The sequence below is a fragment of the Agelaius phoeniceus genome, chromosome 5 (assembly GCF_051311805.1).
Source record: "Agelaius phoeniceus isolate bAgePho1 chromosome 5, bAgePho1.hap1, whole genome shotgun sequence".
Classification (NCBI taxonomy): domain Eukaryota; kingdom Metazoa; phylum Chordata; class Aves; order Passeriformes; family Icteridae; genus Agelaius; species Agelaius phoeniceus.
The window spans coordinates 23,165,565-23,180,388 of NC_135269.1; the positions used below are offsets into that span (position 1 = coordinate 23,165,565).

The 14,824-nt window shown below is 55.8% G+C and overlaps 3 protein-coding genes across 4 annotated transcripts; 2 read left to right on the forward strand and 1 right to left on the reverse strand.

The window, feature by feature from the left end:
• Positions 1-3,524: 3,524 nt before the first annotated feature.
• On the forward strand, positions 3,525-4,500 carry H1-0 (H1.0 linker histone). The gene has a single exon (XM_054631550.2). It carries the CDS (start codon positions 3,694-3,696, stop codon positions 4,333-4,335), a length of 642 nt encoding a protein of 213 aa, XP_054487525.2. The 5' UTR covers positions 3,525-3,693; the 3' UTR covers positions 4,336-4,500.
• A 1,320-nt stretch (positions 4,501-5,820) lies between these two features.
• On the forward strand, positions 5,821-11,313 carry GCAT (glycine C-acetyltransferase). 2 transcript variants are annotated; one of them, XM_077178558.1, is made up of 9 exons: positions 5,821-6,516; positions 6,938-7,068; positions 7,653-7,754; positions 8,264-8,410; positions 8,703-8,857; positions 9,374-9,456; positions 9,835-10,006; positions 10,415-10,536; positions 10,941-11,313. In XM_077178558.1, exons 1-9 carry the CDS (start codon positions 6,315-6,317, stop codon positions 11,090-11,092), a joined length of 1,266 nt encoding a protein of 421 aa, XP_077034673.1. In that variant the 5' UTR covers positions 5,821-6,314; the 3' UTR covers positions 11,093-11,313. The 2 variants fall into 2 exon arrangements, with proteins under 2 accessions (XP_077034673.1, XP_054487512.2); XM_054631537.2 differs by lacking the exon at positions 5,821-6,516 and adding an exon at positions 6,560-6,851.
• Positions 11,314-13,921: 2,608 nt separating this feature from the next.
• Positions 13,922-14,809, reverse strand: LOC129119497 (noggin-like). Its single transcript, XM_054631546.2, has one exon. The coding sequence runs from the start codon at positions 14,807-14,809 to the stop codon at positions 14,042-14,044; it is 768 nt and encodes a 255-aa protein (XP_054487521.2). The 3' UTR covers positions 13,922-14,041.
• Between the last annotated feature and the right edge of the window lie 15 nt (positions 14,810-14,824).

Here is a 14,824-nt window from a genome sequence, read left to right on the forward strand (position 1 = left end):
TCCGCTTGCTTGCAGTCGGGCTGTGAGGAACATCCCAGCCTCGAGCACAGGGAAAACCCGCAGCTGTGCAGCACCGTGGTGGTATGGGAGCCAGCACCCCAGCTCACATAGAGAGCTTGGCCTTAAAAAACAGCCCATAAATCTTTTAAAACAGTAATCAGTTCAGCAGGCAGGGGTGATGCCCCTTTGCCATTTATTTGTATCCTTCAAGCCTGCTCTGCCCCTAGCAATGGCCAGGCTGAGTGGCTTCATGCTGAGCTGACCACACTGCATTGCACACTGGGGGCTCAGAGCTGAAACTCTTATGATCACAGTTGGAACTTCAGCTAGATTCCCTGTTTTGCTCTTAAAAAAGCACAGAATCACTTGGATCTGACTACCACCAAGACCAAGTTCCACCGCTGGGAATTTTGAGTCTCTCTGAAATGGAAACTGGGTAAAGTGAAATGTTATCTCTGACATTAATTGCCAGAAGTGCCCTGGTGCTCCCAAAAGCCTATGAACATCTGTTCTACCCCTACAAGGCAGGGGCTGTTACCCCATGGATCTGTAGCACAGCCACAGTGGACACGGTTTGACCATTTAAGACGAAATCTGCAGCTGGAAATGTGTAAATCCCCATGGGGTCTGGTTGAACTCAGTGCAGGCAGGGAGGAGAAGGTAAACAGGATTACAGGGAGGATTCTTCTGCCAGACTCTGTCCTCTGGGATTTGTTGGAGATGTGGGATTTCCCAATTTCTGCAGAATAATGCCAGAAAGGGAAGGCTTGGGAGGCTTGGAGTGGCTGGGTAACAACTCCTGAGGAGAAAAGTGGATGCAGGGGGTAACCCACCCCATCCTGGGCATGGTGACAGGTTCCTGTGGCCAAAATACAGGCATGAACCCAAGATGGCCTTGGTGGCATGGATGCCTATGGGAAAAACTCTTCCTTCTGGATGAGCCCCCTGTGCTGCCTTGCAGTGGGGTGCCAAAAGCACTGGACCCACTTCCCAGAGGCATCAGGGCTTGCATTGCTTGGCATCTGCCTTCCACCTCCAAGCCTGACATCCTGCCAGGGGCTGGAAAAGCCTCTCATCCTCTCAGTCCTGACCAGTTCATGTTAAAGATGCATTGTCAAAACAGTGCAAAGTTCAAGGGGTGCATTCCACTATCAGCTGGGGTGCTTGGGGGTTTGCCTTGACCAGGTTACCCCCATGTGCAAAGCCAGCAGCAGCCTGATGAGCTGTGACCCCCTGTGTGCCTTCCCTCCAGTGAGTTGCCTGGGGGCACGGGATCTTCCCCTTAGTTTGACTGACTGAAAACAGGGATCTAGAGAGTACGAAAGAGCCAGAACCTCCATGCACAGGGGAGAGCATGTTTGTTTGCCAGCAGCGGCACCCGCCGGAGGAGGACGAGCAGCCCGGATCAGCAGCAGGAGCTGCCCAGGTGAGCCAGTGAGATTAGACCCCTAAGGTGGCCAAAGTTAGGTAAAGCATCTGCCCTGTCCCTCCCCATCCCTGCACTGGATTGATAATTGCTGCCTGGCTTTTGGGGCTGGAGGCTCTGCAGGCAGCCCGTGGTGCTGTGCCAACCCCAGGGGCCAGTTCCTAAACCCCCCCTAAACCTCCTGGTGTCCCCTCAGAGCCTGGCGCGGGCAAGCCACGCGCGACGGTTGCAAACTTGGATGCAAATAAAACCAGATGTGCCTTATCTGCATGCCTGGGTTTGCCTACGTGCAGCAGCCAGCGCCCACGGTTCATTCCCAGATAGGAAAAATGACAGGTCCCTTGGACGGTCAAAGTGTTGCACAGAGGCCACCAGAGCTCCTGCGCTCCATAAGGGGATGGAAAGCCATTTATTTATTACATCCTAAACAAAAACAAACCCCAAGGGAGGCAGGAGGGTGGTTATTCCTCTCCACAATTAGGAGCAGTTTGCTCCTAATTAAATCAAAAAGTTTGCAGGTGCTGAGAACCTTTCCCACTCCCCACATGGAATAGAGCATGTGAAGAAACTCCATCAGGGAGGAAGGCTCAAGGAGATGCACTTGGTCCTTCCATCTGTGGGAAAGCATCAGGGGCCTGAGTGTCTTCTGCCAGGCCAGGTCTTCACATCAAAGATTCCTATTTCTGTTTAAATGTAGTGATGGGACAAGGGGGAATGGCTCTAAACTGAAAGAGGGCAAGTTTAGATTAGATATTAGGAAGAAATTCTTCACTGTGAGTGTGATGAGGCACTGCAACAGGTTGCCCAGAGAAGTTGTGGATGCCTGAAAGTGTTTAAGGCCAGGCTTGATGGGGCTCTAAGCAAGTTGGTCTAGTGGAAGGTGTCCTTGCCCATGGCAGGGAAATTGGAACTGGATGATCTTTAAGGTCCCTTCCAACCCAAACAATCTATGATTCTATGATTCTGTTTCTATTATCTCAATTTCTACTATTTCTATTATTTCAATTTCTGTATTTATATTTGGATTTATGTATCTATATTGATGTTTTATTGATGCACACTTCTGTGTGTCCCTGGCTGGTAGTTTTCATGGTCCTGGACACCCAGGGCACTCAGAGGCTATTGAGAGGTGCTCACTGTGTATTTTAATGATAAACTGAAGCACGGGGAGATTTGGCTCAACTCTGAGCCCAGCATGGCATGTTGGTGGGCACCAGGTGGCTACACCCACATGTTTTTAAAAAATAAGAGGAAAACATCATCTAAATCCTACAGGCAAGATGAAGATAGTGGCTATATTTAATCTCCCAGGAACAGCCGACCGCTCACCCAGCGGGGAAAGGATGTCTGGCTGATTGCCACTATGTCCCTGCTCTGTCCCTGCACTAAGGGCTGTGTGTGTCCCAAAACAAGGGGACAGCCTGTTATTTGTGACCCCTCACCATCCATGTGCAAGGGCTGAGCTGGTGTTCCTAAAGCACCTGGTGGAGGGCAAAGGGGCAGAAGAGGGAGTAGTGGCACTTGGCCATGTGGTATTGCTGCTGAGCTGACTTGTGCCCAGTGCTCCCCGTTTTCTCCTTGGTGCTGTGCCCAGTGTCTTCTCTAGTGTCCCTTCTTGCTCCCTTAATGTGTTCCATAGTGTCTTTCCTTGTCCCCTGATATTTTTCCAGCACATCCCTTGTGTTTCCCCTAAATGTCCCTGTGTCTGCCCTAAGTGTCCCTCTGCATCTCTTGATGTTGCTCTGAATATCCCTGACATACCAGTGTCCCCAATGTCCCCCCCAGTGTCCTTCTTTGTCCCTACACGATATCCTTCCAAATGCACCTTGTACCTAAGTGCCCCACTAAATGTCCCTTACAAGTCCTCGCTGTTCACTGTCCCCCGCTGATCCCGCCGGTGTCCCTCCTGGTCCCCACCACGTATTCCCCCAAATACTGTTATTTATTCCACAGTGTCCCCGCACTGTCCCTGCCGGTGGCTCGGGTCAGGGCGTGGCAGGGGACACGCGGGGACACGGGCGGCGGGCGCGGGGCAGTCCTCCCCGCGGTCCGCACCGCGGCTTTAAAGGGAGCCCGCGGCGGGCGCGGCCGCAGAGGCACCGGCGGGGGCACCGGCGGGGGCAGAGCGGCACCGGCTCTGCTGCGGCTTCGCGCACCCACCGCTCCCTTCCAGCCTCTCCCCGCCCCGGGGCGGGGGTCCCAGGCCGGACGGGCCACGCTTCCAGCCGCGAGGGCATAGCGGGGCATCGCGGGACGAAGCACTCGCCATGAGCGACAGCCCGATCCCACTGCCACCGGCTCCGGCCACCAAGCCCAAGCGGGCCCGCTCAGCGCGGCGGCCGGCGGCCCACCCTGCGTACTCGGACATGATCAAGGCGGCCATCCGGGCCGACAAGAGCCGCGGTGGTGCGTCCCGGCAGTCCATCCAGAAGTACGTGAAGAGCAACTACAAGGTGGGCCAGAACGCCGACGTCCAGATCAGGCTGGCCATTCGGCGCCTGCTGGCCACCGGAGTCCTCAAGCAGACCAAAGGAGTTGGTGCCTCCGGCTCTTTCCGCCTAGCCAAGCGGAAGAGGTCTCCGTCCAGGAAGAGGTCTCCATCCAGGAAGAGGTCTCCGTCCAGGAAGAGGTCTCCTTCCAGGAAGAGGTCTCCTTCCAGGAAGAGGAAGAAGACAGCCAGGAGATCCACTTCTCCCCGGAAGCCGTCTAGGTCCCGGAAAGCCAGGTCCCCGGCCAAGAAGCCCAAGTCTGCCACCAGGAAGGCCAGGAAGAAGTCAAGGAGCCCGAAGAAAGCCAAGAAGCCAAAGACTGTTAAGGCCAAATCCCTGAAGGCGTCCAAACCCAAGAAGGCAAGGAGGTCGAAATCCAGAGCCAAGTCCGGTGCCCGCAAGTCGCCCAAGAAGAAGTGAGAAGTCTAGAGGCGTTTCGGTACTCTCCCCATTGGTTCTGTAAATAGCTGTTGCCTTTGTTCTTACTCCTTTCTCCTTCATTTTATAAAGAATTGCTCTATTCATGAATTGAAATAGCTGAAACAAGGCAGTTGATGAATGAAAAAAAACAATTTTAAAGTGTTACTCGTCTGGGTTTTTATTCTTCTATCTCAGAAATTTCTTGTGTGTGTGTCTGTTGGTTTTATTAATGCTGGACTGCTTGCTGTGCGTTGGGAGTGATGGTGACTCTGTGTGCCTGTTGGGGTTGTGCAGGATTTCAATTCCTGGTCCTGCCCCAGCTCCTGGGGGGTTATGTGTTTGTTGGGGCCGGGCAAAGACATGGGCAGGGAAGCCAGAAAAAATGGCTGCGAAAGCCCTGGCCTTCCCCGGAGGAGGAAAAGGGGTCCCTGTTCCCTCATCCAATGCTGCAGATCCCCACCATGGGGATGCGGTGAGGAATGTTGGGCTGCTGGGTGTGAGGTCAAGCTGGCGCTGGAGATAACTGGGCTGCCCGCCTGCCTGTGGAGCTGCCTCAGCACAGCTGGGTGGTGGCAGAGACTTTTGGGGCAGGGATGGGACAGAGGAGATGGAGCGGGGCCAGAGTCTGTCCACACTGGCTTTCAAGGAGTTGAAGGTGTCCATGAAGTGGGAAGTGGGATCACCGTGGGGAGAAAGGACAAACAGAGCCATAAGCATCTTTGCTCCCCATGGAGGAGCACCCTGAGGCAGTGGACAGCTCTGCAGGTGGGGTGTGGTGGGCAGCCAGGGCAGGGTGAGGCAGAGCTGCTGGGCTCAGCCCTGCTGTGACCCGAGGGCTCTGGCTTTGTGCCCAGTGGGGGCTGGCACAACTCCAGGGCCTGTCCCCTGCCAGAGCCCCTCCCTGGGCTGGGCTGGTGATCCTGACAGCCAGGGCTGGCAGGGAGCCTGTGGATTGGCCTCACTGCTCAGTGAGGTCTGAACCTCAGGCAGGGGCTACCTAATCCTTCTTGGCTAGAGACAGATAAACTTCTTGATCATCAGATCCCAAACCACCTGGGCCAGATGCTCTGAAATCCCTGGGGCTCTGGGTGCCCAGGGCCCTTGGACTTGCTGTGCCTAACTCTCATAAGCCCAGGGTCTTCACCCTCTCCTCATGGCTCCCAAATCCTTTAGCCTGTTCTTCCTAAATCACTTGGGCAAATGGTGCCTGAGTCCTTTAGCCATTAAGGATTCTAAACTCAGTACTGAAATCATTGGCCTGGATGCACCTAATCCCTGTGGGCTCTTGCTCCTAAGACCCTTGGATCAAAGGCTACCAGGACACCTAGACTGAAGACTCTGAACACCTTTCAAGAGCCTGGTACCTTAGTCCCCTGGAATGAGTGGTCTAAACCACTCTGACCACAGAATTCCCCAGTCAGCTGTAGTAGAGGAAGGAGATACCTAATCCAGACAGAACAGAGAAGTTGTGGATGCCCTATCCCTAAAAATACTCAGGCTGAGTTTTGATGGGGCTCTGACCACCTTGGTCTAGTGAAGGTGTCCCAGCCCATGACATGAGCTTGGAACTAGATGATTTTTAAGGTGCCTTCGAACCCAAACCATTCTATCATTCTATGACCCTTTGTGTCTAAAGCCACTGACCCTATGGTTTACAGGCACATTTGGCCAGAAGTGCTCAAATCCCTTGGGTCTGGGTATTCTAATTTTCACCTGGTAAATCCTAAACCTCTCTATCCAATGGATTATTGGTCACCTCAACTGGCACAGACCCGTGGCTCATTATCCCCAGTGGTGGGGATAAACCATAAACCACATATTGCAAGGATCCAAGTCAGCTATGCTGAAGACCCCTAATCCCTAGGCAGAGGCACCTAATGCTACTGGGCTTGTTGATCCTTGAGGTCCGTGATGCCCTGTTGCTATAAAATCCCTCAGACCCTAGTACGTGACCCCATTACAGTTCCTAAATCTCATGGATGGCGTGCTCCCAAAACCCCTCAGACTCCGGGCATCACATATCTGGCTCTGCGGTGCCTAAACCCCTTGGGACAGATCCTCTCCTCAAAGAGGACGCCGAACGCCTCCTAGAGAAGGCGCCCAAGCGCTCCGAGCCGCTGCAGCTGCGGCGGCGCTGGCCCCGCCCGCGGGGGGCGGTGCCCCGGCGGCCAATGGGCATTGGTCAGTAATTAACGCGTGGTTTATTACCGGCGATGGGGTGTGGGGGCACGGGGTCGCCCCCGGGCGTGCGGGGCGGAGCGCCGGGATGTGGCGGGCGGCGGTGCGGGTGCTGCGCGGGGCCGGGGCCCCCCGGGCCGCGTCGGGAGCGACGGCGGGGGCGCTGCGCGGGGCCGGGGCCGGCGCCCCCCGGGCCGCGTCGGGAGCGGCGGCGGCGCAGCTGCGGCAGCGGCTGGAGAGCGAGCTGGAGGAGATCCGCAGCGCCGGCACCTGGAAGAGCGAGCGCGTCATCGCCTCCCGGCAGGGTCCCCACCTCCGCCTGACGGGCGGCGGCCCCGGTGCGTGCGGGGGGCGCGGAGAGGAGGAGGGCTCCCGGTCCCTTCCCTTGGTGCCATGCCCCTGCTTTCTCTTTCTGTTCCCGCAGGGATCATCAATTTCTGTGCCAATAACTACCTGGGGCTCTCCAGCCACCCCGAGGTGATCCGTGCCGCTGTGGAGGCCCTGGAGAAGTTCGGCGCCGGGCTCAGCTCCGTCCGCTTTATCTGCGGTACCCAGGTACCGGGACATCCCCTTCCCCTGCCCCGCGGGCCTTTCGCAGGGTGCCCACGTAGACTCCCCTCTCGGCATGCGTGCACAGCGCTAGCTTACACGTGGCCCCGTGAGAAAAGGAGCCTGCCAAATCCCCACTAGCCCAGCATTTGGAAATACGCTAATTTAAACCATTACAACACCTGAGAGCAAAGAAACTGAACATCCCTCTGAATTCAGAAAATAAATGTCTTTCTCTCTCTCTTTCGGGTCAAAATTACGGTGAAGCTGACTTGAAGTGGCTCCATCAGCCCAGTTTATCCGTGCTGGAGCCTTTTTTGAGTGCTGCCTGGTTAAGTGCAAAGAACAAGCAGAGCTTCTCCTTTGTGCATGGGGACCTTGGAGTCTCCCTGCCGAGCTTTGGCATCCAAACCCATAATTATACTTTAGGGCTGCATTTGCTGAAAAGAAGTAGCTTCTCCCACGCACACACACCTTTTCTGGATAAAACCTGGCTGTGTCCTCCCCTTTCAAGTCAGCATTTAACAGCAGTGGGCAAGCAAGGACTTGTGCTGCCCCACTGTTGGCTCCTGCTCCTCTCTTCTCTTTAGAGCATACACAAGGACCTGGAGGAGAAGATTGCACGTTTCCACCAGCGGGAAGATGCCATTCTCTATGCCAGCTGCTTTGATGCCAACGCTGGTATCTTTGAGGTTCATGAGACTCTCCTTGTGTTGTGCATGGAGGAGGGAGGTGACAGCAATGTGGCTGCCATGCCTTCCAGAGGCTCTGCTGTGAGCAGAGGGATGGCAGTGGCTGGTGGTGAGGAGCCTGACTTGAGGCCCTTGCACCAGGGAAGCCATGCAGAGGCATTTAACCACCCTCACCTCTGCTGGCTCCAGCCAGCTTCAGCTCTTGGGAAGGGCTTCCATTTCTCATGAAGTCTGTACTCCCCCCTAAAGTGTAGGTGAGGGGCAGGGGTGATCTCACATGTTAGGAAAGGGGGAGGGAGATTTTGAGCTCAGAAGCCACGAGCAAGAGCCTGGCATAAAGAAATCGGGGATAAGGTGACTAGGAAGGAAATATAAAGTCTAGCAGTGTCAGGAGAGACGTGGCAGCTGGAATCAATCACAGCCTTGTTCTCTGTACTGAGGGAGGCTGGGACATGTTGGTGAGGTGGCATCCAGAGCAAAGGATGATCCTTTCTGTTTGGCATGGCCAGGCCCTGCTGACCCCAGAGGATGCAGTGCTGTCAGATGAGCTGAACCATGCTTCCATCATCGATGGGATCCGCCTGTGCAAGGCCAACAAGTACCGCTACAAGCACATGGACATGCAGGACCTGGAGGCTAAGCTGAAGGAAGCTCAGGTATGGAGTTCTGCTCCCACCCCAATGCCAGGGCACTTGCTTAGCTGTGCTGCCTGTGCAGCAACCAGTCCTGGGGCTGAGCTCTGCCCTTTCCCATGCCATAGGCATTGTTCTTGCTGACAGGCATGGATAGGCAAGGTGGCAAAGCAGCTGGTTGTGATGCCAATCCCTCCATCTCAGTTAGGTACATCCTCTCTGTACAAGAGTTTGAGTGTGTCCCTTTGCCAGCCCCTCTCCTCAGCGTGACATCTTCACTCCTGGGGATACCTTTTTCCCTTTTTCCCTTCAACAGAAGCATCGGCTGCGGCTGGTGGCCACTGATGGAGCCTTCTCCATGGACGGTGACATTGCGCCCCTGAGGGAGATCTGCCAGCTGGCCCACAAGTACGATGCCCTGGTCTTCATCGATGAATGCCACGCCACAGGATTCCTGGGACCCAACGGGCGGTGAGTGACTGCCTTAGCCCTGCTTCTTCCTCCTACCCTGACTGGTTCTGAAGCAAGGACCAAGGTGCTGATGGCCATCGTGTTTTTGTGTGGGGACTCCTTGAAGGCTTTGCACCTCACCTTTGGATTGAAAAGAGGTACTTCAGCAGTGATCCATCCCCAAGTGACAGCTGCTTCTTCGTGTGTAACAGATGGTGTGACCATCTCATCTGGGCACCACCTCTCCTGGCAGGTGCTTTGCTTGGATTATTAAACTTCTGTGTGGGAAGTTTGAGCACTTTCCCATCTCTAAGGGATGAAGAACCCATGCTCTTACTTGATGAGGTCCCAGCTTAGGCTTTCTGCAGGAGATGAAGGTCATCATTTGGGTTGAACTATTAAAGGGGCTGTTCCTCCTTGTTTAGAAGGAGGGATGCCAGAGACCTGGCTGGCAGTGCTTTGTGTTCCTTGAGGTATCTGGCAGCTTTCCTGGTGCATGCTGGCAGAGCTTATAATGCGATGTTCCTTTTCCTACAGGGGTACTGATGAGCTCCTGGGAGTGATGGACAAAGTCACCATCATCAATTCTACTCTGGGAAAAGCTCTTGGAGGAGCTGCAGGTGAAGGCATTTTCCTGCCCAGCATCCTGCATGCCCTAAAGAGCTCTACAGCATCAGTCTTACATTTCCTTCCTCTGCCTAATGATAGAGTAACCAAATGCATGTTATCCTTTTCCACTGGGGCATAAGGCTTGGTTTGTGTTGTTGCTGCAGGACTAAGGGAGATCCTGCCATGTGCTCCTTACACTGTCATCTTTTGCATGTATTTGCTTTTGGGGTCAAGGTGGAAGCTCTTGGTCAAAAGCATCAGCTGTGATGTTTGAACCTGGTTTGTACCTAAATTCCTCCTATAGGTGCCAGGTTGACTTTATCAAGAAGCCTCACTCTAAACAGGTCACCCTGGGCTGCCTTGTCCAATTCTCTCTCCTCTGTCTGCAGGTGGGTACACAACAGGTCCCAAACCCCTCATCGATCTGCTCCGCCAGCGCTCCCGCCCGTACCTCTTCTCCAACAGCCTGCCCCCTGCCGTGGTGGGCTGTGCATCCAAGGCCCTGGACCTGCTCATGGAGAGCAATGCCATTGCACAGTCTATGGCTGCCAAAACCCAACGGTGAGGGGGCTGTATGGGGGTGGGAGCAGGGGCAGCTTTGTCAGGAGTGAGTTGTCTGTGATTTATTCACCCCTCCTTTCCCAGTGATAACTGTGAAGACAGTTGGCAAATCAGGGCTCAGGGAAAGCTGCAGGATGTGCCTGTCTGTGTTAGGTAGATGTGTCACATCTGGATGCTCTGTGAGCTGGGGCACATTGTCCACTCAAGGCTCTGCAGTCCCATTATGCTGAGCAGGACATGGTAGGAGGTCACTCCAAGAGGAGAGATCTCTTCTTTGCACAAAAGATGAACAGTGGAGCAAACCTTACCCAGTTCTCAGTGGGCAAGGCTCCCAGGGGAAAGAAAGGGAGGGGTCTCCAAGGACAGGGTAGTTGAGGTTTTTACTCATCCTGTTGTTCCCTTCACCAGGTTCAGAAGTAAGATGACGGCGGCTGGCTTCACCATCTCGGGGAAAGACCACCCCATCTGTCCAGTCATGCTGGGGGATGCTCGGCTGGCCTCAGTGATGGCAGAGGACATGCTCAACAGAGGTGATCTGGGGAGGGAGCTCAGTATGCGGACACATTCCCTGAGGGAAGGGACAGTTGGTAGTGGTGCCATGACAAGCCCTCCTTCAGAGGATGTTCCTGCATGAAATCCAGTACTCCTCCACCCTCCAGCTGCAAATGTCCTCATGGTCTCCCTCAGATGTTGCTGGCTGCACCTTCTTTCTCTGTTAGGGAAGAGATTTACATTAATGCTCTTGTCCTTGTCTATGCTGGACTCCATCCCCATTGCTGGCCCTTAACCTCATTTCCATGCTTGGGAGCAGATGGCACTTGAAAACCCTGAAGGCTGGCAGTGGTTATTGGGAGGGGAGCCCTTCTGTCACCCCGTGCACCTCAGCCTGCCTCCATCCCAGCCAGCTCTGACTCTGCCTGCACTTCCTCCCCAGGCATTTACGTGATTGGCTTCAGCTACCCCGTGGTGCCCAAGGGCAAGGCGCGCATCCGGGTGCAGATCTCAGCCGTGCACAGTGACGAGGACATCGACCGCTGCGTGGAAGCCTTCACCCAGGTGGGACGGAAGCACGGAGCACTGCCCTGAGGGGCCAGAACCAGGAAACACCTCTTCAGCACCATCCCTGCCTACAACCAAGTGCCTCTGATGGGGGAAAAGGTCTGAGCAGCACACTGCCAAAAGCAGGACCATTCCTCAGGGCATCACAGCCTACATCATGAGTTAGCCAGCTGCTGTTGCAGTGTGCTGGCAGTAGCACTGGCAACCAGCACGTAAAAGCATCATTAAAAGTGTCCTGCAGTGCAGCAGATATTTGTCTGCCTCCTATTTCCTCATCCAGGAGCTGCACCCTATCCCCATCGTTTCACTCTGTGACTAGGCTCTCTGCTATGCCTTCCCTGAAGCCTCAGTCCAGATGCTGAAGCGCTGCAGTTCCTGCTGTCTCCTGCTGATGGAAATAACAGCATTGCTGATGTTGCCTGCTTCTTCTGTGCTGTCCTGTGTGTCCAGCACCATCACCCTGACAGATCTGACTGCTGCAATTCCCCACTGAGGCAGGGGTGTTTCCCAAGCCCTTTGCAACCTGTGTCACCAACAGCTGGTTAGGGGAAGAGAACATAAGCCCACCAAAGCTCTGGTGCTCCTTTCTCTCCTTCTCGCTCTTAGGTGTTAGATGTGAGGCTTGCTTGGTCCCCAGCTACCAGGCTTTGCCAGTTGCTTCAGTGGTCCCAAACCTGTCCTGGAAAAGACATTCTTGCCCCAGAGAGGCCATCAGGCAGTGGGCAAGCTGAGGTGGCAGAGGCCACAACAGCATGGTGAGAGGATCTGCATCCGACTAAGGCCAGGGGCAGAGCAGGTGACAGAAACCTTTAATTTTCTTCCATATGGCAGGAATCTCTGGATTTGTTCCTCCAAGCTGTGCTGTAGTATTTCAGCATTCAAAAAGACACAAGTGGGACGTGGGCATCTCTTAGGATTACTTTGTTTGCATCAGTTTTGTTCTAGATTAAAAACTGTGTCCTGCCAGCTGCCCATGTGCTGAATGAGTAGCTGCAGCCAGGGACAGATTCTAGCTGAAATGGAGTGTGCTGTGCCTGAGTGCTGGAGCACTGGGTTGTATCAGCAAGGACCTGCTCTGAAGTCCTTATGTGTCACTGGGCTGTCAGGGAGCAAACTACAGGGCAATAATGTCTGACCTGAGCCAGAGCAACTGCAGGAGAATACAGGTGTTAATCCAGGATTGTAGGGCTTTACAAGGATGCAAAGGACAGGGGAGAAGTGTCTTGTAGATTCAACAGGAGTACAACCAAACCCTTTTAGAACAGCTGGTAGTGTAACTGTATGCTGATTTTGTTTAATTTTCCATCCCCACAGGCCCTGAGTTCAGCCTGCTGAGAGACTGGTATGGAGTTCCCTTTCTGTGGCACCAGGCCCTTGCAGTGCTGCAAACCCTTTTCAACGGGCAGTATTTTGGCATGGGGAAGGCAGGGAGATTGCTCTCAGGCCCCTTGTGCAACCTGGAAGAGATGAAAGTTCAGCCAGATGGGCTCAGGGAGGTTTGAGACCCGAAACTGAATAATTGCTGGTTTGAGCCCAATGCATGTGCACCCCTTGCTCCCCCTACCTGCACAGCTCCATTGCACACCTGTACCACCCTCCCTCACATTTCTCTCCTGCTGGTCCCCAGCCCTGGTCTCCCCCTCTGCCCTGGCCCTCTGCAGGCATCCCTGCTGATGCCTCTGCTCCACTCAGGGCAGACAACCCAAGCAGTTTAACCCTGCTCCAGCTTTCAAGTCCTCCTCGTTGGCAGAGCAGCCCTACAGGTCTCTGCTCATCGGCAGGCTGGAGCAGCAAGAGCAGCCTCCCTCCTGTGATGCTCACAGTTGTTTTTGCATGCATGTGTGGGCTCGCCCTTCTGCCCCTCTTCTCACCAGACACACTGACCTCCCTCTCCCCTCCATATCTCCCGCGTGCCTCAGCAGCCAGCTGCCTGCACTCTGCCTGCCTCAAGGCCAAGCTCAGCAGCAGGCTGGGGAGCTGTCTGGGGAACAGACTGTAGTGCTGGGATCCCAGGAAGGCAGGAGGGTCAGATGATGGCACACTGGTAATGAATAATGCCATACTCATTGACTTGGAGGCATCATGTTAATGTTGAATTGAGGCACATCCTCCTGCTCTTTATTGCTTCGAGGCCTTCCAGCCTAGGTCTGATCTACAGCTGTAGCCAGCTTTTAGCCCAGAAAGCAGAGGATTGTTTTGCTGAGTGGAACGTAGAGGCAGATGACAGTTCTTGAGGATGCAGGTCCCACCCTGGGCTCCCTGACCTACCCCATACCCTGTATGCTGCTCAGGCAGTCCTGAGTCTGGAGCTGTCACCCTCTGCATAGTGGGATAGGTGGGAGATCCATGTGTTTCACCCATTTTACCTCAAAGTAGGGGACTATCCTATCCCATCCCATTTTCATACACACCTAGCCCCAGAAATACTTCCAGCCCTGGGCCATGGCCCACCTCCCACCTCTATGCTCACTAGGCTGCCTTGTTGCATTCCCAAAATACCCCACTGCCCTATGATTCCCTGCAGCCTCTCTCCACATTGCTGTTTCCACCCAGAGCAGTGACCCACCTCTACCTTCTGCTGGAATTCCCTGGCCCTGGCTCCCTGCCTGCAGCCCCACGCAGGCAGGGGAGCCCCAGCTTGGACTGAGCCGGCTGGGGCTGGTGCAAATGGGGGTCTGAATCTGCTGTTCAGTGCCATAATTTTTCCATCCCTCGTCCTTTGCTGGAGATAAAAGCTGCACAAGGACCGCCACTGGTGCTAATGCCTCTCGGAACTGGTGGGTGAGGGCGAAGCACCCGCACCCCCACCCAGGGGTATTGGTGAGACACAGCAACGACCACAGCCATCCCCGCTTCCTTCCTGGAGGTTTATTTCTGTTTGGGGGATTTTCCCCCAGCTCCGAGGGTGAGTCCAGGCAGATATTTCAGGCCTTTTGGCTGCAAGAGCAGGCGCCGGGAGGTACATCCGCGGCCCCCTCAGCGGCAGGAGCACTTGCAGGCGGCCACCACGGGGTAGGGGATGTGCCGCCAGGTGCAGCTGGGGGGCGCGGGGGGCTGCGGGCTCCAGCAGTGCCAGGCCAGCAGCTTGATGCGGGTGAGCTGTGCGGGCCGGCAGGCCATGCCGGGGGGCCAGGAGCAGCCGGCGGGGCCGCTCTCGCACGTGGTGTGCCGCACCCAGCGGGGCCAGAACACGGGGCCCAGGTCCACCCAGGCGGAGGTGAGGCGGCAGGCGGCCCGTTCCACCAGCCACTGCCGCAGGCGGCGGGCCAGGGCCCCCGCCAGCTCGGGGGGCAGCGCCGGGGCGGGGGGCAGCAGCGCGGGCAGCTCCAGCCCCTCCACCTCTCGCCACAGCTTGCGACGATACCGCCCGGCGCCCTCGGCCAGGTCCCTGCTCATGGACTCCAGGTTCTCCTCGAGGATGCTCCCATTGCGACCGCGGGGCTGCTCGGTCGCCATCCAGAAGGGGTCGAAGGCCGAGCCCAGGAGCCGGCGCAGCCGCCCGGGGCGCAGGTGCCGGGGCCTGGGGGCGTAGCGATAATCCTCGGGGGACAGCGACAGGCTGTAGGGCCGCACCGGCGCCGAGGGGTGGCCGCGCAGCAGGTGCGCGGCAGGGTCCGCGGTGCTGGACGGCGGCAGCGGCGGCTCCCGAGGCTCCTCCAGAGGCGGCGGTGAGCCTGGCGTGCCCGGCGGTGGGAGCAGGTAGAGGAGGAGGAGGAGGAGGCAGCTGCGGTGTGCTCCCTCCATGGCGAGCAGCGCTGT